Here is a 27,240-nt window from a genome sequence, read left to right on the forward strand (position 1 = left end):
AACAAAAACTACTTCACATAAGTCACTTGGAACTTCTAGCGATATTTCTAGCATTAAAAGAGTTTCACCCACTAATAGCACACAAACACATTCTTGTCAAGACAGACAATATGACAACAATGTATTATCTCAACAAACAGGGGGGGGGGCACACTCGTCACAACTGTGTCTCTTGGCACAAAGGATTTGGCATTGGGCAATTCACAACAACATTCGCTTAATAGCACAATACATACCAGGCATTCAAAATCAGTTAGCCGACAATCTCAGTCGAGATCAACAGCAAACTCACGAATGGGAAATACATTCCCAAATCCTACAGGATCACTTCCACTGCTGGGGAACACCAAACATAGACCTATTTGCAACAAAAGAAAACGCAAAATGACAAAACTTCGCGTCCAGGTACCCACACTCTCAGTCCAAGGGCAATGCTCTATGGATCAGCTGGTCAGGGATATTTGCATACGCTTTTCCCCCCTCTCCCGCTCATTCCTTATCTGGTCAACAAACTGAGTCAAAACAAACTCAAACTAATACTCATAGCACCAACATGGGCTCGCCAACCGTGGTACACAACACTGTTGGACCGATCAGTAGTACATCACATCAAACTACCAAACAGACCAGATCTGTTAACACAACACAAACAACAGATCAGACACCCGAATCCAGCTTTGCTCAATCTAGCAATCTGGCTCCTGAAGTCTTAGAATTCGGACATTTGAACCTTTCACAAAAGTGTATGGAGGTCATTAAACAAGCGAGAAAACCTACAACAAGACATTGTTACGCAAACAAATGGAAAAGATTTGTTTGCTACTGCCACTAAATGCCTCCACAAAAGACATCATTTATTTATTACACTTACAAAAGTCTAATCTAGCTTTCTCTTCCATTAAAATCCAACTCACTGCAATATCTGCCTATCTGCAGATTACACATACAACATCGCTTTTTAAAATCCCAGTTATTAAAGCATTTATGGAAGGACTAAAAAGAATCATACCCCCAAGGACACCACCAGTACCTCCGTGGAACCTTAATATTGTATTAACACGACTCATGGGCCCACCATTCGAACCCATGCATTCTTGTCAAATCCAATTTCTGACTTGGAAAGTAGCCTTTCTAATAGCCATCACATCACTTAGAAGAGTGAGTGAAATACAAGCATTTACTATTCAAGAACCCTTTATACAAATATATAAACATAAAATGGTTCTCCGTACAAATCCAAAATTCTTACCAAAGGTCGTATCCCCATTCCATCTAAACCAGACTGTGGAACTCCCAGTCTTCTTTCCACAACCAGACTCAGTAGCTGAAAGGGCCTTGCATACATTAGACATAAAAAGAGCACTAATGTATTACATTGACAGAACGAAACAATTTCGTAAAACAAAACAATTGTCTGTAGCTTTCCAAAAACCTCATGCAGGTAACCCTATATCCCAAGAAGGCATTGCCAGATGGATAGTTAAATGCATTCAAACCTGTTACCTTAAAGCAAAAAGAGAATTACCCATATTACACCAAGAGCACATTCCACTAGAAAGAAAGGCGCCACAATGGCTTTTCTTGGAAATATACCAATGGCAGAAATTTGTAAGGCAGCCACCTGGTCTACGCCTCATACATTTACTAAGCATTATTGTGTAGACGTGTTAGCAACACAACAAGCCACAGTAGGACAGGCTGTATTAAGAACATTATTTCAGACAACTTCAACTCCTACAGGCTAACCACCGCTTTTGGGGATATTACTGCTTTGTAGTCTATGCACAGCATGTGTATCTGCAGCTACACATGCCATCGAAGGGAAAATGTCACTTACCCAGTGTACATCTGTTCGTGGCATGAGATGCTGCAGATTTACATGCGCCCTCCCACCTCCCCGGTAGCCTGTAGCCGTTTTTAGTTGCATAAAAATTGTAAATATGTAAATAAATATTATTTTAATACACACTATGTACATACATTACTACTCCATTGCATGGGCACCTCTAGTATACTCTCAACTCCTACCTCACCCTTTGCGGGGAAAACAATCTAAGATGGAGCCGAAAGGGAGGCGTCACTCGGTCTCGTGACTCGAAAAGACTTCTTCGAAGAGAAACAACTTGTAACACTCCGAGCCCAACACTAGATGGCAGGATAATGCACAGCATGTGAATCTGCAGCGTCTCATTCCACGAACAGATGTACACTGGGTAAGTGACATTTTCCTTATATTTGCATGGACATCTTATTTACTGATTACATGTAGTTGTACGTTTACATTCTTTTACTCTCACTCCTTCCTATACCCTTTACCGGGAAAACAGTCTAACAAAGGAGTCGCTGCCCATGCACACTATCACCGAGAGGAGTCATTCCATCCCATGAATCGAAAAAGTAGTTCAAAGAAAAACAACTTGTAACACTCCGAGCCCAACACTAGATGGCAGGGCATGCACAGCATGTGAATCTGCAGCACTACATGCCACAAACAGATGAACACTGGGGAAGTGGCATTTTCCAAATATATATAGTGAAAACAAAAGAAATCAAACTTACTACTGCAACAGAAAAAGTAATTTTGTCTTTACTGCCGATTGATGCAAGTCCTTCATTATGAGTTCAGAAGTTTTCATTTTACCATGTTTTGCAACCGGCAAAACTGTTAACTGGCTCCTGAAAAAAAAGTTTTAATTGGGAATCGAAAAAATATGAACCAATAGAGTTGTAGAAGTATAAAATACACAACATTAAGACCACAACCGAAGAAAGGTGGCTCTGGCTTGTAAAAGAATAACAAATCTCCAACTGATCGGACTTTAGGTGTGCTGCAATATTTTTCTGATGGATACTTTTAACCTCAAATTCCTCAGGCGTCAGAGTGGATTTCAAAGTTTTTACCATCAATACTCAGACGTCTGTAGGTGACAGCACTTGCCTGTGTATTGACTTTGCTCTGCCCCGAAAGTGACAACTTAGCTGCACGTAAGTGCTGCCCCTGCACATTGACGTCTGTTTATTTCTTTCTGTGCCTTTGGATGCAGATCGTGAACATACTCCTAACTTTTTCCTCGTCCATTCCTCATCCATTGACCAGTTTTTTTTTTTAGGAAAATCTTTTTCTAACTGTCCAAGAAAAATATATCCCCCTCTTAAAACTATGGGGTTTAAACCTTGGTATGGACTGTTGCGAAGAACGTTTTGTGACAGATCCCATTTAGGTGTGTCTAGGTTCAATGCAAGACCTGAGAGGAGTATGCCTTTATGAACTAGAAGGCAATCAGGGAACACAAAGCAAAGCTGTATGTCAGCAAATACTGAAAGAAGTTTATGAAGTCCAGCTTGAAGTAGAGGGTGAGACCATTTCCGGGGACAAGTCCACTTTGCAGTCCAAGTCTTCCTGCAAGTAGAAGTCAAAGTGGATGCACAAAACACCAAGCACAGTTCAGCTTAGTCCTCCCACTCTCACCATGAGAGGTCGGGAGGATATCAGAGTACCTCGCTGTCTCTCTTCCAGTCATCTGCCGAGGAGCCACTTTTGCAGCTGATCAGTACGATCTCAGAGTTTTCAGGTCCATCTGTTACAGCACAATAAATTGAGGACAGTTGTGAGGCCGTGTTCTGAGTTTTGTCCCTCTTCAGGTGCACCTTCTGGCCCTAAGGATCTATGGAGGCCTCCAGTCTGGTTACTGCTTGTGTGTTGTTCTCTGCATTGTTTGTGCTTCATGATTACGCCTCTGATTCCACTCTGTCAGAGCTTCCAGTCTTGCAGAGAAATCTATGCCAGTCCCTTTGACATGGATGCCAGTACAGGCATCACTGGTGCAGGAGGAAGACCTGTTTCCTATAGTCTTATCAGACCCTGAGCCAAATTATGCTTGGCCCAACTGAGGTGTCATCCTGACGCTGTACATACACCCCTAATTTGTCTCCAGTAAGGTATGACAGATTGATACCTTTGCCTCTCTCCAATTACATTTGACAGAACTATACAACAACTTTTTTAGTTTGGTCTCTGATCAGACAAGCCAGTCTTTGGAGATGACAACTTAGATTAGGGGGATTATTTTCCCCAACATTATGATGAGGACAATTCCCATATGGACTTGAATGAGGCCAGTGGATTGAATACTTCCCTCAATTGTCACTCCTCCTGGGCCACAAACTGAAGAAAGTGCCTTTTTTTGCATGGTAATGTGTCCAATGGAGGTACTGTACTTTCTGCTACCAACTATGGAAGTCAAAGGTAACATACTAATCAATGTTTTGCAACTGGGACAAACTTCATCAAAACCTGTACTTCCATTTCATCATTTAATTGGAGCCCTGACTGACATCCTTATGAGCACCGCGTCTAAGCCCTGTTCCTGTCCACCATTGATCAGAAAGTTGCAACATTCCACAGACTGGTTATGGCAATCCTGAATATTTTAATGCAGCAGCCTACGTGTGAAAGTTTGTTGGTTAAGAGCGGCTCCTAGCCTCGGAAATAGGTACTGGTTGTTACTCCTGCTATTCCTATATGTTGAATAAAGACCAAGGCCTCCATCCAATTTTAGATTTCTGCCCTCTCAACGCCGCCTTGCAGATGGACAAAATCACACTGGCCTACGTTCTGTCTACCCTGGATGTGGGTGACTGTATTGTTGCTTTGGACCTGCAGTTTGTTGTGCTCAACTTTTGACTTCACCAGTGCTCCTCGGGTTCATGAAAGTGATAGTGGTTGTCAAAGCACACCTTTGCAGCCTGAGGGTATGTTTTCCCCTATATCAACGATTGTCAAGGTGAGTTTGCCACAGTCAGTCGCAGACCACCTCCAAATGACTGCGACCCTCCTGACGTCGGTTGAGTTCATGATCAACTTGCCAACGTCACATGAAGTATTGTGGACAATAATAAACACCATACGAATAATCCTGGAGACAAACACTGAAGTATAAGGTGTTTCATCTTTATTTCTTTAAGCAGGAGCAAATCCACAACCTGGCTAGCTCACAGGACCACAAGGCAGGACCGCATGGCAGTGACCACTGAAGTTCTAAGAACCTACCAGATGTTGTGGAGTTCGGAGTGACATAATACATGCACATCATACATTACACACAATGTTTAACATACTACACCTATACACTAGCATAACACACTACCCCCCCTCCCCCATATACAAAACAAGAACTTTAAACAAGAGTAAATACCAATATGAAGGGAAATAACAAGCACAAAGATTAAAAAACTAATACGACTCAGTCTCAATCTAACTGCCAGTCTCACGGGTCTTGAATTCCCAGATCTAGCACTGTGATATTTCACGCAAGCATTCATGGTTTGCCGGTGCTTAATGATAGGTACAGATTTTCCAGCAGAACTTCTACATACCTGCGAGGCACTACAGAAGTGAGTTCAGACTGACTCTCTGAATGACATACATTGGTATTCAACATGGAATCATCAGAGTTATTAGCTTGGCATGTGTTTGAGTAAGGGTCAGCCTGGCTTTGGAAATGGGAACGACACTGTCTCTGTTCACCACCTCTTCCCTGAAAGTGCAGTCATTGGGAGTACTAAAGTACTTCTGAATAGTTTTCCCAGAAGTTGTTTCTAAACATCCTAGTATAAGTTTAGTTCTAGCTTCTGTACCACGGAAGCTCTTGAAAGGGGAGACTTCAGTGGTCGAGTGAGATGTGGTTAGGTAGGCCCATAGCTTTCTTCCAAAAACTGTGCTACATTCAAGTTAGACAAAAGACCAGTTTGAATACCCGCTTTAAGAATACTGTTTGCCTTCTCAACTCCGTTAGAAGATGGACTATATAGCACACTTGTAAATGGGCAATATCTAAACTAGTCATGAAGTTAGTCATTTCCTTGGAAACAAAATGCATCCCATTGTCTGTCACATTAAATTGCAGATTTCCTTCAACACAGAAGACATTTTTTTTTTTAAAGTCAATAACTGACTCAGTACTAGGTGAATCAACATAATCATAGTAAATCCACTTATAAAATAGTTAACTAGTACTATTAAGAATCACTGTTCTGTGAGTAAGCGGTTAAAAGGGCCTGAGAAGTCCATAGCAACTTTAATCCATGGTCCTCTAGGGAACCTCACTTGAGACAGTGGTTTGTTAGTTGTTTGCCAGAAACAATGCAGTGTGAAAATTTTTCAATTAAAAATGAAACTGATTCGTGTAGACATGGCCACTAGAAATATTGTTTCAATTTCTTGCAGGTTGCCAAAATACTTAGGTGATCTGTTTGTGCCATTAACATAACATGTTCCTGTCACCTAGACAGTGGAATAAATACATTGTTACAAAAACAAATTTGATTTGCACACAATAGTTCAGCTGAAACCTGTGCAAAGCATCTCAGTTCTCCTGACAGGGTCTTCCAGGTGGCAAGCCAACTCTCATGTCATTGAAAACTTTCTGTAGAGTATCATCTTGTTGTATGGCATACGTTCGCTCTTCCTCTGTGATAGCATCATTGCATGCAACAACTACATCCATTACAGTTACAACATGTTAATCATCATTTTCTTTGAAGTCATCAGATGCAGGTAAAGGTAAGTTAACCAAGCAGGCTGCACAATAGTTCTTACCTCCTTGTACGTACTTTACATTAAAGTTGTATTCTTGCAGTGGAGAGTAACCAAACCAATCATGCAGAAGCTTTGCCAAGTCCATTACCTCTCAAGAAGTACGCAAGGGGTTTGTGGTCAGTGTGTAATTCAAATGGAGGTACCCCAGATATGTGTTTACAATTTTTCCCCCTGCCCACACACAGGCAAGTGCTTCTCTTTCAATAGTGCTGTATTTTGCTTCCACTTGTGTAAGTGTTCTAGAAGCAAAAGCTACAGTATTTTCTCTCCTATTGTACAAACAGCACCCCTGTGCCTTTTCAGGCTGGCATCTACGATATCAAAGGACCTTCCACTTGGCTCATATGGTCACAAAGTAGGCGGTTTGATGACTAAATCTTTGACATTCTCAAATACCTGGTTTAACTGCTCAGACCTATAAAATCCTCTCCTTTCTTGAGAAGAGAGTGCAAAGGTTGCACTAAGAGGGCATGACTGGATACAAAACGTGAATTATATTCGCAAAGGCCCAGAAAGGACTTCAGAGTCACCTTAACCATGGATGGAGGTGCTGTTCTGATAGCCTCTACGTTGCAGGCCTTTGGTCTTATTCCCATTCCTGATGTAGTGTGACCCAGATATTCAAAACTGCTGTGCCATTAGAATACAGTTGTCTTATTTATTTATTTTTATTTTTTTCCAGTCATGCCACAATCTTCCAGGAACCTGAGCACACTTTCCAGCCCAACAATATGTTCCGCCTTGGTTTTCATAAAGACAAAAATGTTGTCCTAGAAAGATTGCACCGAGTCTCATCCTGAAACAGATTATCTATTAGCTTTTAAAAGGCACTTGCATCTGAGACACAGTTAAATGGAAGTCTCATATATTTATAAGCACCAGAAGGTGTGACAAAGTTTGTCAAGACTTGCAGCTCTGGACTAAGAGCAATCTGGTTATAAGCTGGGTAGGGGTCAGTGGTTGAGATATACTCGGTACCACCAATTGTTGCCACCATTTCTTTGGTGCGTGGTAAGGGATGACAGTCCACAATGTTCTGATTAAGTGATCTCAGATCAACAATATCAAATCAGACAATTTTTTAGTAGAATGATGGGACCCACTCTGAAGAATATGTGGCAGCAATCACTTCCTCGTAGGTGAGTTTTTCTAAAAATGTATTTTTAAATTGCCTCTCACACTCATGGTGACAGATCTCACCTTGTGTATTACAGGCATAGCATTCTCTTTCACCTTAATGACAGTTTGAAAACCCTTCACTGTGCCAATGGTGTTGATAAACTTTAGGAAACTTCTATAACATCTGCTGTATCACATTCAGTGTATAGATGAAGAACTGGCATTTCCCCTAATACAGTTGGCACCTCATGTCCTGAACATAGATAGATTTTCCAATTTAGCCAAGTCCCTCCGTCCTACGATATTAAGCACCTTAATAGCCACATATACTTTTGTGCAAGTTTTTCTGCCAAGACATTCAAGAGAAGACACAAAGTACCCAAGTAACTTTACGTCTCCAAATGCCTTGGGATTTATATCTGCTGGGCTCAAAATGGTATTCTCCAGACACAATTTGAAAAACAAGGAGTCTGCTAATATGATGGCAGACACACCAGAGTCTGCTATGACCGTAATTACCATACCATCAATATTTGCTTGACAAAATGACCCCTTAATTTTCTTACAACTCTGATCAATAGACATATGAGAATCTGTGTCTATAGTTAACAATGCATTGGAGACGTCGGTGGTGCATTCCTGAAGCTCTGTAGAGGTATCTGCAACATTAACATTATGATTCTTTGTTTTTTGACGATCCTGTAACCCTTTCACAAACTGCTTGGAAATTACCAATTTTCTGGCAACAGTTGCACTTTTTATGAATCACCGGACACGAAGGGTGGTTTCCCTTGTGGTTTCTGGAACCACAGCTGTAGCAGGCACTATTTCCTTTAGTAAATCTGTTACCTGTTCCAACAGCACAAATTTGAGACTCTTCTGAGAGGTAATTAACTGGGAGTGACCTCCTGAATTAGAAACATGATCAAGACTTTGGTTCGACATGAGTTATGTAATTCAAATGGATCTCTCAGTATTTTTGGCAGCGTCAATAGTCTCTGACAAAGAGGGGTTCCTGCAGGTTCGGAACCTCTCCTGTATTTTTATTTTGAATGGCAGTTAAATACAAATTGGTCTCTGATAAAATAATCCACATTATTCTCAAATTCGCCCTTGGAAGCCAGAACTCTTAATGTAGGAATGTAGCCTTCTACAGTCTGCATTTAAAGAAATTATAGCTCTCATAGAGGTCACTTGGTTCCTGTGAATAATGTTTACGCATATACTCTTGAGCTTCAAGGTAAACATCTCAAGGTGTGTTCTTAACAGTAGGCGCGGGCACTACGGGTAAGTTATCAAACACTCTTTGACAGTTATGCTGTGGCGTAAGACCAAAACTGTGCCGAATGGGAGGGCAAGATATTTTTAAGACTCACCCCGCAAGCAGTTTAAGGGAAAGTCCTCCAATGTTCTATTGGTCAATGTTATTTTTCTTAATCTCCCAAGTCCTCTATGCTGTATGTTCTGCATGTCGGTGGGTTCGCTGACCATGACAGAACCGGCAAGATAGGAAATGGCCTTACCCCACTCCTGGTACCAAATGAAGTACTGTGGACGATACAAACACCATACGAATAATCCTGGAGACAAATACTGAAGTATAAGTTGTTTCTTCTTTATTTCTTTAAGCAGCAGCGAACCCACAGCCTTAGAACATCTTCCTAACTCACAGGACCGCAGGAAAATGACCACTGATGTTCTAAGAACATACCAGATGTTCTTAAGATCAGAGTAACATAATAATATATGTGCAGCATACATTACATAAAGTGTTTAACATGCTACACCTATACACTAGCATAACCTAGTACATCACACTGGACTCTTTCACAGAGACTTTCTTTGGGGCCATACTGGATACAGTGTACTTTTGAGCCAATCCTTCACACCGAGTCGAGGACACTGGGGCAGGATTCTTATGTAGCATTTTGTATTGGTGCCCTGTTGATGGTGACCTGTAGCATATTTATACATTTCTGCTACAATTCTTGACTGGGGCTGTGGTGGCACAGAAAAGAAACTGAGGGTTGCATGATGATGAGAAAAATGTACTACATGGTAGTTCAAGAATTACATTATAGCAAGTATTATGTAGATATTTCAGGGTAAGAAAAATGAGGTTATAATTCACCAGATTCACCTAAGATGGTACATGACTAGGAATTTATATAGTGAACATATTAACATATAACGCAAGTGTCATAAAAACATGACGCTGAAATGCTTTGAGGCTGTTCAGCACTTGACTAGTGAATCTTTTACTCCACAAGATGTGCCCCTGCAGTAGCCACTTGTTTCTTTCTATTTTCTGTTCTATTTGTTTTGGTATTTCAACATCTAGTTGACAGATTTTGTGTGAAGAAAAGCGATTTTTCGGAGTAGTTTCTAATGCTCCTTTTGTGATCCTGAAGTCTAGCTTTAATATTGTGTTCTGTCGTATCTAAATACACTTCACAGCATGACATTTCAGAAACTAAATGCTGTTACTGGTATAGCATGTGTATTTGTGGCCAGACACGATGTGCGATTTAGTTTCCTGTTATGACTGCATTGCAGTGACTCCAGTAATGGCAAGGAAATATAGCTCCTTTGGTCCTATTTTCATATTAGTTTTGTTTTATGTAAGCACTTTCGTTATAGATTCATGCTCGATTAAAGATGTTTTCACTGTAATCTGTTCCGTTTTATAGTAATGGTCAAGATTCCACAATAGTTTATTTGATCTTGTTGCTTTGTGTTAAGTATATGAGGGGAAAAGTCTTTAGTTGTTTTAGCTTTCTCTTTAATCATATTGTCTCTAGTCATGTTTAAGACATTATGTCAATTGTAGCAGAACTGTTTAAAGTGCCAAAAACATTGGATGAGGAAATTGAAACACAACTCTCTAAGTAAACTAAAACTGAGGACTGGCAAAAAAGTTGTGTGAAACCTACAAACAAAAATACTATTTAAAATTAATATGTAAAAGAATGAAATGGTTCAATTCCTAAATCTAAACACAGTGCTGTTGACTACTAATTAAATGAGGTCTACACAATGTATCCCACAAAAAGACCTAAAAATCTAAAAACATCAGGCACCGCTACCGAAGAATCTTGCACTATATGTACTATTTACTGGTCGCAATTTGACCTGTGAACTGATAGGTAGGTTTTTAAAATTCCGAATCGTAATGGGTCGAAATCTAGCCTATCGCATGCATATTAATGAGGTAAATTGCAAATTCCAGATCACTTGGATGGAGGAGGGGTGTCATCACGTGGATAGTGGCCAAGTGAGGTCACCAAATCTCAATTTTTGGTTTTGCTTTTTAAGAAAGCAGACTATTGTATTTTAAATGCAGACAGTTTTCCTTAAAGGGAAGCAAGTTTTAAAAGTAAACTATTTTTTTTTCCAAATGTTAAGAGGCATCAGTGGTGCTTGGTTCCCAAAGCCCTTCCCATTTGTGAATGTTACCACCTCCTTTAAGGTGTCAGTAGGAATATTTGGTGCCTGGGACAATTACGTCCTCAGCCACGGTGCTCGGGTGCCAAGGTCCTGCACCCAGCTCAAGCACTCACCTCGCGAGCCTCCTTCCACCCCTCCCCTACGCAGGGTTGGAAGGGGAATCGCTTTTCGTGCTGGAGTGCCCACTAGACAACAGGGATTTTGTTTACCATAGGTAAACAAAGAAGGGGAGTGGAACCTTGGGCAAGTGTCGCGCTCCAAGGGAGGCAATTTATTATAAGGCCATTTCTGCCCCGCTTGGGGGCAGATCGACCTATGTTAATTAGGCCCATCTGCCCCCATGGGGGGCCCAAACCACTAGGCACTAGGGATTATTATTATTTTTATTTGTTTTTAACAGATTGAAAGTGACCGCTTAGGCAAGTGTCGCTCGACTGGGGACAATTTTTAGGCCATTTCGGCCCACTTTGGGGGAGAGATCAGCCTATTTTTATTAGGCGAATCTGCCCTAAACGGGGCAGAAACCATTAGCCACCAGAGATTTTTATTTTTATTTTTTGCGCCAATTTTACACAAGGGAAGTGATCCCTTAGGCAAAGGTCCCTCCCCTGGTGGGCAATTTTATTTTAGGTCATTTCTGCACTCCTTGGGGGTAATCAGCCTACTTTTATTAGACCAATCTGCCCCCAAGGGAGGCAGAAATCACTAGACACCAGGGACTTTTTTTTTTTTTTTACAGATGGGGCCTGACCCCTTAGGCAAAGGTCGATCCCCTGGGGGCATTTTATTTTAGGCCATTCCCTGAGGGGGGGGGGGGGGGGGGGGGGGGGACCACTTAGGCACCAGAGATTGGTGTGTGTGTTTTGTTTTGGGTGGGGGGCAGCCCCTTGGGGAAGGGACGCTCCCAATGGAGGCAGCTTATTGTTAGCCATTTCTGCCCCCTTGGGGGCTGATCAGCCGTTTTATGTAAGGCCCATCTGTCCGCAAGGGGGCCAGAAACCCCACTAGACACCAGTGAAGAATTTGTTCCAAAATAAAAAAAGGGTGGCGGTGTGGCCATACCCCCACTCCAAATAAATGGGGAGAAAGTTGTTCTGCCCACCGGTGGGCAGATGGGGCAATTACCTCCCATCCGCTTCCTGGGAGGGGGTGGGGGGGGAAATCAGAAAGCCTACTACAGGGAGTGCAGAATTATTAGGCAAGTTGTATTTTTGAGGATTAATTTTATTATTGAACAACAACCATGTTCTCAATGAACCCAAAAAACTCATTAATATCAAAGCTGAATATTTTTGGAAGTAGTTTTTAGTTTGTTTTTAGTTTTAGCTATGTTAGGGGGATATCTGTGTGTGCAGGTGACTATTACTGTGCATAATTATTAGGCAACGTAACAAAAAAAATATATATACCCATTTCAATTATTTATTATTACCAGTGAAACCAATATAACATCTCAACATTCACAAATATACATTTCTGACATTCAAAAACAAAACAAAAACAAATCAGTGACCAATATAGCCACCTTTCTTTGCAAGGACACTCAAAAGCCTGCCATCCATGGATTCTGTCAGTGTTTTGATCTGTTCACCATCAACATTGCGTGCAGCAGCAACCACAGCCTCCCAGACACTGTTCAGAGAGGTGTACTGTTTTCCCTCCTTGTAAATCTCACATTTGATGATGGACCACAGGTTCTCAATGGGGTTCAGATCAGGTGAACAAGGAGGCCATGTCATTCGATTTCCTTCTTTTATACCCTTTCTTGCCAGCCACGCTGTGGAGTACTTGGACGCGTGTGATGGAGCATTGTCCTGCATGAAAATCATGTTTTTCTTGAAGGATGCAGACTTCTTCCTGTACCACTGCTTGAAGAAGGTGTCTTCCAGGAACTGGCAGTAGGACTGGGAGTTGAGCTTCACTCCATCCTCAACCCGAAAAGGCCCCACAAGCTCATCTTTGATGATACCAGCCCAAACCAGTACTCCACCTCCACCTAGCTGGCGTCTGAGTCGGACTGGAGCTCTCTGCCCTTTACCAATCCAGCCACGGGCCCATCCATCTGGCCCATCAAGACTCACTCTCATTTCATCAGTCCATAAAACCTTAGAAAAATCAGTCTTGAGATATTTATTGGCCCAGTCTTGACGTTTCAGCTTATGTGTCTTGTTCAGTGGTGGTCGTCTTTCAGCCTTTCTTACCTTGGCCATGTCTCTGAGTATTGCACACCTTGTGCTTTTGGGCACTCCAGTGATGTTGCAGCTCTGAAATATGGTTAAACTGGTGGCAAGTGGCATCGTGGCAGCTGCACGCTTGACTTTTTTCAGTTCATGGGCAGTTATTTTGCGGCTTGGTTTTTCCACACGCTTCTTGCGACCCTGTTGACTATTTTGAATGAAACGCTTGATTGTTCGATGATCACGCTTCAGAAGCTTTGCAATTTTAAGAGTGCTGCATCCCTCTGCAAGATATCTCACTATTTTTTACTTTTCGGAGCCTGTCAAGTCCTTCTTTTGACCCATTTTGCCAAAGGAAAGAAAGTTGCCTAATAATTATGCACACCTGATATAGGGGGTTGATGTCATTAGACCACACCCCTTCTCATTACAGAGATGCACATCACCTAATATGCTTAATTGGTAGTAGGCTTTCGAGCCTATACAGCTTGGAGTAAGACAACATGCATAAAGAGGATGATGTGGTCAAAATACTCATTTGCCTAATAATTCTGCACTCCCTGTAGATGCCAGGGATTTAAAAAGAAGAAGAAGAAAAAAAAAAGTGGGGTGGTGGCTAACAACCAGTTTGGGCATGGTTATGCCCCCACCCCATCTGAAGGAGATAAGTCTTTCAGCTCTCACTCCCCACCCCGCACACTAAAAGATCTTATCCCAACCAAGAGGACCTTTGATTATTTTGGATTTTGATTTTACATTTGGGCCATGAGAGCTTGGCTAACTCCCAAAATCGTCCCACTTGGAATGGTGAGGGCTGCACTTTTTGGACTTCGGGACGCTGCCATCTAGAAAAATCTGTGAGAACTAAACACATCTGAAAACTAACCATCTGGGTGAGTCCAGGGTGGTGTGCTTCACATGCACCGCACACCATTTTCTTACCCACAGTGCCCTGAAAACCTCCAACTTTGCTTAAAATCACACATTTTCCCCACATTTTTTGTGAAGGAACTTTCCAGAAACTGCAGGAATCCACAGAATTCCTACCACCCAGCATTGTCGCATCTATACCAATAAAAATTCTGCCCACGTGTCAGCTAAAAAGTTTTTGTTCAAACTTCCCTTTTGGACCCGCTTTGGTTCCCCCCTCAATTTCAACACGTTTTTGGCTCTTCCCTGTCACAGGCACTTGGCCCACCTATAAAACTGAGGGATCATTTCTATCGGGAGACTGAGGGATATTGGGTGGTAGGAAATTTTGCCGGTGCGGTGATCCCACACAGAAATCTGGGTAAAATGTTATTTCTTTTTTTTTGTTAAATTTGAGGTTTGCTGAGGATTCTGGCTAAGAAAACACTGGGGGATACATGCAAGTCACACCTCCCTGGACTCCCTGTGGTGTCTATTTTTCAGAAATGTCTGGATCTGGTAGGGTAGACACTTTGCAAAAAACAAGTCAGTTTTCTTTGGGAAAAGGTGATGTGGCAACTTTGTGTTTTGGGGCATTTCTTGTTGCGGGCACTAGGCCTACCCACACAAGTGAGGTACTATTTTTATTGGGAGATGTGGGGGGATGATGGGTAGAAGGATGTTTGTGGCTCCCCTCAGATTCCAGAACTTTCTATCACTGAAATGTTTTCTTTTTTAATCTAATTTTGAGGTTTGCTAAGGATTCTGGGTAACAGAACCTGGTGAGAGCTCCATAAGTTACCCCATCCTTGGTCCTCCTAGGTGTCTAGTTTTCAGCAGTGTCCAGGTTTGCTAGCTTTTCCTAGGTGCCGGATGAGCTAGAGGCCAAAAAGCACAGCACTTTGCAAACAAAATGGCAGTTTTCATAAGGAATATTTGATGTGTCCATGTTGTGCTTAGGGGCATTTCCTGCAGCAGGCACTAGGCCTACCCACACCAGTGAGGTCCCATTTTTATCAGGAGACTTGGGGTAAGTAATGCCGGGTGGAAGAAAATTTGTGGCTCCTCTGAGTCCAGAACTTTCTCTCACTGAAATGTGAGGAAAAAGTGTGTTTTTTGCTAAATTGAAGTTTGCAAAGGATTATTGGTAATACAACCTGGAGAGAACCCCACAAGTCACTCCATTCTGAATTCCCCTAGGTGTCTAGTTTTAATACATGTATAGGTTTGCTAGGTTTCCCTAGGTGCCAGCTGAGCTAGAGGCCAAAATCCACAGCTAGGCTCTTTCCAAAAAAAAAAAAATCAAATTTCAATGTAAAAAATTGATGTCCATGTTGTGTTTCCAGTCGCAGGCACTAGGACTACCCACGCAAATGAGGTACCATTTTTATCGGGAGACTTGGGGAAACACGGAATAGAAGAACAAGTGTTATTGCCCCTTGTCTTTCTCTACATATTTTCCTTCCAAATGTAAGACAGTGTGTAAAAAAGAAGTCTATTGGAGAAATGCCCTGTATTTCACATGCTAGTATGGAGACCTCGAAATTCAGAGAAGTGCAAATAACCACTGCTTCTCAACACCTTATCTCGTGCCCATTTTGGAAATACAAAGGTTTCCTTGATACCTATTTTTCATTCTTTATATTTCACCAATGAATTGCGGTATATCCGGTATACAATGAAAACCTATTGCAAGGTGCAGCTCATTTATTGGCTCTGGGTACCTAGGTTTCTTGATGAACCTACAAGCCCTATATATCCACACAACCAGAAGAGACCAGTAGACAAAACGGTATGTTGCTTTAAAAAAAATCTGCCATATCTGGAAAAGGTTATAGAAGAAAACTTTCATGCAAATTGCTTTTTTCCACCTCAAATTCAATTTTCTTTTTATTTTAGGTGTTACTTTCTGCAGGAAACCCTTGAAGGATCTAACATATGACTCCTTGCTAAATTCAGAATTGTGTCTACTTTTCAGAAATGTTTAGCTGTCTGCGATCCAGTATTGTTTCACACCCATTTCTGTCACTAACTGGAAGGAGGCTGAAAGCACAAAAAATAGTAAAAATGGGGTATTTCCTAGTAAAATGCCAAAATTGTGTTGAAAAATGTGGTTTTCTGATTCAAATTTGGCTGTTCTTGAAAGCTGGGAAGGTGGTGATTTTAGCACCGCAAAACCTTTGTGATGCCATTTTCAGGATGCTTTGGGATGCATTTTCAGGATGCATGCTTTCACATGCTTTCTTCTGCAACACTTTTTCCCATTATTTTTTTTATTTTTATTTTTTTAAATGAAGGAAATTCTTGCTGTATTTTGGCTAATTTCTTGGTCTCCTCCAGGGGAACCCACAAACTCTGAGTACCTCTAGAATTCCTAGGATATTGGGAAAAAAGGACGCAAATTTGGTGTGGGTAGCTTATGTGGACAAAACGTTGTGAGGGCCTATGCGCGAACTACCTCAAATAGCCAAAAAAGTCTCAGCATCTTAGGGGGAAAAAGTCCTGGCAGCGAAGGGGTTAACGACCTTCTGTTGCAAAACTTAGATAAATTAGGTACATTTACTGTGTTTTGAAGGGGCGCGTACCATACATATCTTCTAACGAATGGTTATCTGTTTGGAATCCTATATTAGGAGTTGGAAAAGCTTGCCAAGCTGGGATTAGTAAATCAACAGCAGTGTTTGTGTCCATTACAGTGCATAGTACATCTAACCCTTACTGCTTCTGAGGACAAACAAATATTTATTTTTTGCACATTTTGTGATATCACCCACTTTTCTCTCCCAAATGCCTAATTTTGTTTTCATGTACCACTAAGTTCTTGTGTGTGTGTTTTTTTTTTTTGTGTTTTTTTTTTGTTTTTTTTTATGGGATCTCTGTACCTTTCTACTTAAGAAAGCTGACAAAGTTTACAACAGAGGTGTACAGATCTGTTAACGGATGCTAATAGCAAATCTGGATGAGTGTTTTCTATGAATGGAATCTAGCCATTTGTATAGCGGTAAGGTACTGCAGGTGTCGGAGTATGTACAAGTTATTACCCACAGCTCGTGTACACTTAGTTTATACATGACCTACGAAGATGGGCAACCATGTGCACTGTGCTCTCTGCATGCTTTCGTCTATTTTTGTGCAAGATAATCCAGGATCCTTCTGGTTCAGGAAAACATCCCATGCATGCAGATGGACGGTGGAGCTGCAAGTCTAGAACCATGGGTCACAAACTGTAACTTGTGTGCATTCTCAGTGTATTACTATGGTGTTTGACAAACCGAGGTGGGGCAGCCAATGTTTTAACAATGTTTTCCTTTCACTTTGCAACTTGAAAGAAATTTATCTGACCTATGTTTGTGTAAACTTATGAGTGCCATGTGTGCAGTATTTTTGTGGTTGTTTAGCTATTTTCAAAATGCGTTCCATAATTATACTTAACGTAGATGCTACTTTTAAACTGAAAAATGTTTTTACTTTTGTCGTATCACTCTGCTAATTTTTGCATTGCTAATAGTTTTCTTTTTTTCCAGGGAATCAGTGTCATTTTCAATGTTGCCCTTGGTTTATTAAAAGTAAGTAATAACCTCAAAGGGTATTTATTCCCCTTCACCTTATTTGTATTTTTGTCTCTGGTGCCTTGACGTTTGCCATCCATTTCAAACATTCCTGTGTTCATCCTTCTAGTGCTTTTCACTAACTTTTCTTTCAGTTGGACTAACCTTTACTTCTGGGTGCTTTTATCTTTGGATATTTAATCTTTACATATTTATGACTTTTCGAGTCGCTCAGGTCTATACATTGGGTTTAGTTTCTCTTATATCCTATAGTCTGTATTCTGAACTGTAAATGGTCACGTTTTGTTTGTGTGTTATGCAACGTTAGTTTTCTTTTTACTGATAAATAGTGTGTTTTTTTTAAAGCATTGACTTGCTTTCTCCTCAATTGTGACAATACCCTAAGGTTGATGCTGTTCGCCTTGATTATTACTGCCTCCAGTTTATTTTTCAACCCTCCTGTGCATATTCTGCTTGAACTTACCTAGAACAACTGCTGTCCAGTGTGTCTTCCATGGACTTTTGCGGACATCTTTCCTGGCTCCCATTTTCTCATTGCTCACCCTTTTAGTCTACTGTATAGTTTGTCCCACATCTCTTTCCACTACCTCTTTCTTCTTTCAACTCCATTATACTCCTTGCATCACTCATTAGTGTTCTTTTTCTCTTCGACATATTCTCCTCCCTCACCCTGCAAATCTTAAAGCCAGCGGTTTCCCAAAACCATGGCCAACCTTCTGCTTCTAAATGAATAATTTTGTATTTCATCAGAAAGACATTTTTTGCTACTGGTAAATACTTTAACAAGTGTGCTATAGCAGTTTAAATAAATGAGAAATACATTAAAATGCATACAGATTGGAGGGGGTGTGGCCGAGCAAGACCAAGATTCTGCATACACTGAGAGCTCTTGTCCACAAACATAATATCTACCAAAAACCCTCGAAAGTATGCACCATTAGATGACCGGACAAAGGGAAGTGCAGCTGCTGTGGATGGTCGTCTCTATTCGTCGCTTTCTGCCATCATGTCTTGCCTGGTGTTTCTGATTAGAGCGTCGGCGGGCACATAAACATGCGGTGGGCTGGGACACCACACTCAACTGCAGCAGTTGTGATGGTTCGTTTCCTGGCTTCTGTGAGAATTTGCAGCAGGTGGAGTTCAATGGACTCCCTGAAGTACTGCCTGGCCGCTTCACCCACTGTCTGAAGCAGGAGATGTAGGGGGTGGCCCCTTAAAGTCTGCCTTGGCATGTGAGCTGGCTAAAGCCTGGCAATCCGTCGGGACCGCGGCTGGGCCATCAATGCCAAGCCATGCTTACCAGAGGGAACAGATGTGCTGAGAGCTGGATTCCGGGGCACAGGGTGTGATCCCCGGTCCTCTGATGATCCAGCTGTTTACCTCTGGTCACTCGCTTGGTGAGCTCTGTGATAAAAATGGCATGATAGCTAACGAACAGTGATGCTCCATTTGGCCACTTGACAAGCATTTTGTCAGTCTACAGTGGGAGAGGCTGACCCAGAGACTAAGATAGGCTAGAAACAATCTGCATGCACCCTGGATTTGCTTCTAGTTAAGATCCTCTGCAACAACGCTGCCTGAGAACCATGCGATATAGCATGCCTCTGGGCTCCCTTCCCTTTACTGTGACTCCCTAAATTTGTGACCACAAAATCAACAAAACAGATCTTAAACAGGATAAATTAACCTAAATAACAGCCTCTCTTAAGTCTTTGTTGATGACACTGCTTCTGTACAGGATTGGTCCGGAGGCGACATGATGCCTAGATGTGGCCATAAGGCCTTGCATGCACTACAAGTGGATGAGATATAGCAGCATATTTATTTATTGATAGTTGTTGAATTTCAGTGTTCGTGGAGTAGAGGGCTGTCTGCGAGCAGATTAGATTTTTTTGAGAATATAACACTATCCAGATGCAAGCTAGGCAATTATACTACACCTGTACGGGTTACCCTGCTATAACACTGTGTCGGCGTCACCTTTTCATTTAGAACTTGCCTTGTACACCTGGCAGGTATCATTAACATGCTTATTCTGAATATACGAGGACTGACAAACCAAAGGAGAAGCAACTGATGGGATTGTACCCTGAACACCACTACATTGAGATTGTTCTACAAGGAGAACCCGTACTGTCCGTAACAAAATACCTAATTTCAGCGCACAGTGGGGGCATTCAAACTGGTTTACTTCTTACAGCTCATTTACTTAAGGGGCAATTCTTTTGATTCGCAAGACTTTATACCTTAACCTAGATGTGTTTACTCACATGTCGGGAGATACATATACGTTTTAGGGATAACACGAGACTGTCCAGTCACATTTGAACACACGTTCCCCTACACTGATTCCCCAGGGTTTTTCATAACATTATTCACCATTGTTGCAACATCATAATGTTAACACTGCGGAGAGGGTTGGGCTGAGTGTTGGTGTGGGGGGCAGATTTAAACTTAACACTAGATTCTGTTGTGGCTGGTTCTAATCCCAGCAAAAGTAACAATTCCAATACCGTCAGAATAGTCACCAATAACACTACTAGCCCAGTGCTGCACCTTGGAGGGAAGCCTCAGTGAAATATATGGGTATCCGTATCACTAGACATAAAGAAACAGTTTTTATAGACAATTATAGATCGATAACTGAAAAACACTAGTATGCCTCACTCATTGAACATAAAACACACAGCCGTGTGGGCTTAAAGACACGCTTAGAGGCCTCTCTTAATGCATAAAAGTAGGATTCTTAAATGACAGAGCAGTTTCCTCTGCCATGTGTTACTGCAGAGCTATAAAACTGTAGCCAGCCAAGATACAGTGGTGTTTTTTGGTAGCACATATGTGGGTACTGTGGTGCACTGCTGCCTACATAAGACTTTAAACTTCCACTCCACTGGGGCATTTACTGTGTTCAATAATTACCCGAAAGTTAAACAAGCCAAACGTTTGTGTAACGAGTTTTAAACCGTTTTACAGAACATTACACTGTTATATCAGAGTCCTATTACCAGCGAAATGAATTTGAAAAGGTGGGAAGGAATCACTACAAAAAGATAACCCTCTTTACATTTACTTAAGGAAACATCCTAATGAAGTTAAAACTACGACTAGCGTCCAAGTTATCCAGCCCATTGGTGACACTGCACCCGGTAGTGGCCTTTCATGGAGCCATGCTGCATATCTTGGGCACACTTCTGGCTCCCATTGGTGTACCTTTAGGCCCCCAGCGTTCCTCTGTCACTACCACATGGGTTGCTACTGACGGGTGCGCTCTTGATGCCATCTGGGCCCATTGAGGGTTCTGTGCTGGTGTTAAGACTGGCACTAAAATCATTGTAAGCTGCTTCAGAGTCGATACCTATGCCAATTACCCTTTAAACCCCCCCCACCCTTTACTGCTCGAGAAAGGCCTGTAAATAATCATGGTGTCTTCCAGGTGCCATAGTCTTGAGCTTGCCTGCAACCACATCTAGATCTTGATGTGTTGCAGGCCCTGATGAACTCAGACACTGTTCCCCTGCAGCACAGTTGCACACCAAAATTATACCAGCTTTTGGATCAGACTCCATCCAGAGCCACTTTTATGGTGACAACATTGGTGGGGATGGGGAAGGATTTTCCCCACCCTGTGGTGATGAGGATGATAATTGCTATATGGAGCTACATTATGCCGGTGGGCTGGACACCTCAAACAATACTGGTCTGGGTGTCTGGTTCCACCCCACAGCCTCCGGTCCACAATATGTGGAAGCACTTAATTTGCCACAGTAGTAAGGAGGGCTGCTGGGGACCTTGAACTTCACCTCCTCAGTTTGGAAGTAAAAACTAACATGTTGACTGAGGTCCTTTGACCAAACCCCTCTTGTAATTCAATTGAGTCCCCACTGACACGCTACTAAGCACTTGGGCTTAACCATGCTCTGGACCCCATTGAACTGACAGGTTGCCCACTGCCATAGACTGGCATCAGGAGACCCAGATTTCCTCACATAGCACCCAGCACCTGAAACTCAGGTGGTCCAGGCGCCTACCGGTACAGTCATCGAGAGTTGTTTATTGGGCTGCAACTCTCATGCACTGTGGGACATGGTGGGTGAGGTGAGATCGCGCCCCTGTTCCCTGAAGTCTTATGGGCTTTTCTAGCCCGACTATGCAGAATGGCCAGGATGTGGCCAAATTTGTCATCCACTGGGGCCTGGACACCACGGACTGTCAATGTAGGGTTAGTGGGATCCAGCATGGTGGTTTGAAGCCAAGCTTGGATGAGGTCCACTGGCATTTCAAGAGATGTCCAGGTGTCTTTGATACACTGTTCTTTCAACAGTACCCGTCTGTTTGGTGAGAAGATTGATTTGGCCCTGGAGTGTTTAAGGATATCCATGGGCTGACACACTCCTCAGGCCTGTCAACTCCTGTCAAGGAATCCCTCCCAACCGTTTTTTCCATTTTGGAGATTGGCCAAGGGCTTGGCGTATGAGAAATGTTAGGCTCCTCCACCTGAACAGGCTTCCCAGCCATTTTGATGTTGGGGCTGTGGGTCCAACAGACGACAACCAGGCCAACATGGAGGTGTTCATCCCAATGTTCCGCCCCTCCAGCCACAAACTCCAAGCCTCCTTAGTACACCCTTACCAGCGAATGGTTAAGGATTTTTTTGGTGCATCCTGTGTGATAGTCAAAATAGTGTTCGCTGATAAGGCTGTTCGATGAAAAGGATACGTATGCAAATGGATTTGTTCAAATTAAACCTTTGATCATTCTCTGTCCGTATTTATATACAGTATTGTTGGGAGAATTGTTATTAAACTTTATCAAGTGGAACAGAATTACTTATTGTGAAAAAATGGTGTATAATGGTGAACAGACTGTCTAGTACCTCGCTGGTTGTACAGAATAGCTAAAGATTGAAGGATGAGCTGATTGAGTTATTCTGATCAGGCAGCTACGGCCTTATACATTTCTAGAGTTTTGGGTCTAGACCTCCTGATGCTCTGTAACCTAGTGACATGATGGATCCAAGCACTCCTTTGATCGTTATTCTTATGTTTCAAAGTTAAACCAGGAAGTCTGGTTGAAAGCTATTCAGGAGACAAAGCACCTCTTCTCAGTTAGAAAGAACCAATAATTGTCCCATATTTTGATAATAAAAACCATGATAAATCTTATGTGCTATAATTGTCATTTCTGTCAATGATTAGCTGTGCACAAATATTTGCCAGGGTCTTACTGGTTGATTTTGCCTATGTAAAGTTGATCCTTCCAGTGACCCAAAGTGACTTTGAGAAAGTGTTTCCTCTCTTCATAGTTCAGTAGTATTGATCATGTTGGTACATGGAGTGTGGAGGAAAACCCGCTTCACCTCTCCAGCATGCCTTTGTTAATTTTAGTAGGGCCTTAATCACTCCACCGAGGTCCCTCTCACGAAAATCGTGCCAATCTTGGGTGCACTTGCGGTATGTAACTGCAGTAGCTTCTGGCTGCAAAAATTAAAATATTGCATGTTGATCAAGGAGTGAGGCGTCCTTCATATGCTAATCGACCCTATTCAGACAGGAGGCTGACAATTTTTTTTTTTTTTTTAAAGCAAAAATTACTTTATTTTAGGTATTTCCCATCTAAAATTGCCGCTTCTTCAGTAGAAGTCATTGGGAAATATACAATTCCCAGTTTGTTTTCAAAATCTCCCACTTGGCATGTATGCGTCCTTGTCCCTGCTTATCTTTCGAACTCCCCCGTGCACGTTGCTTACGGTTCTAGCTCTGAGCCATCCACTCTTGCACTGGAAATGCAATGGAAGCACTTCACTATGTAGACAATGACTTCTTATAGACTTCAAATCTGCCATTATGAGTCAAACTGGTTAACAGCCCAAGCCTCTGGCTCAGGCCTTGAACTCTGTAGCGGGCCTTTAATGGCCGGTATAGCCTGCTACAGGGAGCTGTAATGCTGTTAGAACACGCCTCCCTCTGAAGGCAGAGAGTCCCAAGGAAACAAAGGCCTCCCTGAGACCGACGGTGTTGAAATCACCCACACCATTAACGCCTGTGTTTTTCAGCTTTTGCAGTAAATATTAGACACATTCGCAGCCAGGACTGCTCATTGTTGGACATTCACAGCAGTATCTGTGAAAGGAGCTAAATCCAGCCCCTGGCTCCGCGTGGGCTTGGCTAAACTGCTTTTCTGCCTTCAGCATAGCTAGGGAGACCCAAGAGTTGAGGACTTAATGCTCTGTTGACACTGTGAACTACTAGGGCGGGGGGTGGGGAAGTGTAGCCGGGAATTGGGGGGGGGGGGGGCATTTAGTAGTGGTGCTCCTGTGTGTGCCTGCCCAATCCATATGTTAAGGAGAGGCAGGGGGAGAGGGAGATGTGTATTAGGTCATTGCAGTGTTAAGAACAGCGAGCCTAGACCAATTTCTGTAGGCCGCTGCTGGTCCATTTTCTTCAATGGAGCCCCTAACACTCCAGTGATCTAATAGTTAATCAGACCACCATGGGTCTACATCCGTGCCATTCGCGCACTTCCACTCTTTTTCCCAACTCATTCTGGGGCTCTTGGAGAAGACTAGTTCAAGGACAACCGTTCCTTTGTAGCGATACTCTAGATTAGTAATTTCCGATAAACCTCTCTGGCAGCTAATGTATATGTGTAATCACAAACCGTGTCGGCTCAAAAAAACATTTCACATGCTTTTTGGAAGAACAGTGTACGAAATCCCACTGGACTGAATAGAGCAGAACTGTCGCCGAATACTTGGTCGCTTCTGTTGCTTTGACACACTTAAAGACGATTCGCACTTGTTCACAGTGCAAATTTGATGAGCCTCATATACTCAAAAGAATGGAAGAATTGTTGAAGTACCTGAGAGAACGCGGTACGATCTGGGCGTAATTGTTGAGGTTCACAATTTCAAAGAGTGAAAGCAGAAAATAGCACAGAGTATAATTTTGGTCAAATTTCGGCTGCGTGTTTATCCATTGTACTACTCTTGTGAGGGGCAAACGCCACCTTCTGGAATCATCTAGAACTGCGTCCTCAAAGAGTTATATAAAAATAAATAGTGCACTTTGCTGTGCTGCTTCACGCCCGTCGCCGAGTGATTACACCTGCTCAGCCATTCACATCAGGGTTTAAAAGACGGATATGGTCCGGAACCAGCTTCTGATAGTTTGCTTCACAGGCCTGTAAGTTCCTCCGCATTTCTCATCTGTTTGCAATGCGCGTCCATTGCGCCATGCAGAAACGCGTTTCTACATTGAGCGTCTTCCTTCACCCAGCAGTAGTACAGCCACGTGTGCTGCTGGAACTTCACGTTGGACCAGTTAATCTCTTCATCAGACAAAACAAAGTGCAACGAAGTAGTAGGAACCCTTTATCTGATGAACTTCTAGCTGCAGATTCCTTACCTTTGAATGTCCAAGGCATGAGACTGGATCCAGAAGATTTTTGCATGAGCAGTACCCTTGCACGCCGTTAGGTGGCTTAATTCAGGTCAGCGCTTCACTGTTAGCCCCGGAATATATATATATATATATATATATATATATATATATACACACACACAGGGGCGTAGGAGACCATACATTTCTGGGGGGGGACAGGGACAGCCTTGGGGACTTTCAATCAACCCTATACAAATCGCTCGTTGTTTACGAACTGCAGGCTCCGATAAATATACACAATCATATGTATTGGAAGTGAAATAGGGAGAAAGGAAGGCATGTTTTCACAGTCTGAAAGTATCTTTAATTGTTATTTACATTCACAAAGTAATTAGCTAAAATGTGAAAATAACATGTTGATTAACCTTGCATCTTCATGCACCAAGCAATTAAAGGTAGGAGGGTAAAAAGGAAGAACATACCCTTTGCGCCCCACACCCACCATGCTCTTCGCCTCATGCCAATTGGAACCGCACTGGAGATATCAAAAGCGATTACGTACAAGAGTTGTAAACTGTGCTCGGAAACCATAGTTCTAATAACACTTCTACTCCTGTGTGTGATCTTGGGCAGCTCAGCTCCACATCAGTCATAACTTGAAGCATTTCAACTGAAGAAGCTCTTGCAGTTACAGGCTATATAAACATGGATTCTCTAATCTCTGTATAAACTGCAGTCACTAATTTCTCTAGAAACGGCTGTTTGTGATGCACCAAGTCACTGCGTTTAAAGAAAAGACATTCACTGATTATAAAGAAAAGACATCGGAAAATGACTATGATAGGGTTATTACAGTCGAGTTCTGACATTGCAATGCCTTCTGCCAGAGCTAGCAGCCAAGGTAAAAGGCAGACCAGGTCACAGAGCATAATTAATGCAGCTGTTTAAAGCAAAAAATGGAATGTTGCTTTTCTTTCTTCTGCTCTACTTTCATAGCTTTGAATGTCAGAAGCTATGCACTAAGGTTTTAAGTGGTTTGTGGGAAAGTTGGTGGTGTGACCATGTATTATATGGGGTAAAATACCCCCTGCGTACATAAGGATATTGCAAGTCACCTTGAAGTTCATACCTTATAAACAAGCATTGGCAAAGCCAATAGGTCTCGCCTATGCAAGTTCTATTGCCTTTGCCAATGTGTTTTAGCCATGCTGTACACTAGTGAGACTACTATTCAGCATGGCTCAAAGTTAATGGCATAAAGGAGAATGATGTGTCATCGACTGGTGTGGTGTAGTGTCATGGAGTAAGTAGAGTGTCCTAAAATGGAGCAGTAAACTAACTTTAAAGGAACAGGGGTCCCTTGAATAAAATGCAACACCACTCCCATAAAGAATGATATTAAAGTAGTATGCAAATGGATTGTGTCATACATTTATTCAATCACAATATAAAAGATCAAATGTAGTGGGAAAACATCAACAGGGGAAATCGAGAAAGACTCGTATTCGGGCATTACACAAGTTATCTGGATGACCCAATTTCACCAATTACAAGAAAAATGTAAAAAGTAACCTATATAGTACAGTAGTTTAGAGGAAGCTGGCCTGGTTTGTATTGGGTACCTATGGTACTTACACCTTATACCAGGTCCAGTTATCCCTTATTAGTGAAATGTAGGCAGTGTCTAGAAGCCAGGCTCTCTAGGGGTAGCTGTAGCCAAGGCTTATCTAGGAGACGTGCAAAGCTCATGCAATACCACTGTAGTCACACAGCACTCACACACATGAAAGAAAATACTCAGTGTTACAAAAATAAAGGTACTTTATTTTAGTGACACAAATGCCCAAAATACCATAGAGACTATACTCCCTTAGGAGGTAAGTAATACACCAATTATATACACTAGTATGCAGCAATAGCAATAAAAAGTTAGAAAAGTGCAATTAGTGAAAATCACAATGGTTAGAAATGGGCCTAGGGTAAACACAAACCATATACTAAGAAAGTAGAATGCGAATGTCGGTTTTCCACCTAGACAA

At 42.1% G+C, this 27,240-nt stretch overlaps 1 protein-coding gene across 3 annotated transcripts in view; it reads left to right on the forward strand.

Moving 5' to 3' along the window:
• The window catches only part of RABGAP1 (RAB GTPase activating protein 1), an 885,283-nt gene that overhangs the window by 634,911 nt on the left and 223,132 nt on the right, over nt 1-27,240 (forward strand). For all 3 annotated transcript variants that reach the window (XM_069241548.1, XM_069241547.1, XM_069241549.1), the window contains one exon: nt 17,775-17,816. In XM_069241548.1, the coding sequence (XP_069097649.1) occupies nt 17,775-17,816 (42 nt within the window). The remainder of the gene's footprint in view (nt 1-17,774; nt 17,817-27,240) is intronic.

Source organism: Pleurodeles waltl, chromosome 6 (genome assembly GCF_031143425.1).
Source record: "Pleurodeles waltl isolate 20211129_DDA chromosome 6, aPleWal1.hap1.20221129, whole genome shotgun sequence".
NCBI lineage: Eukaryota > Metazoa > Chordata > Amphibia > Caudata > Salamandridae > Pleurodeles > Pleurodeles waltl.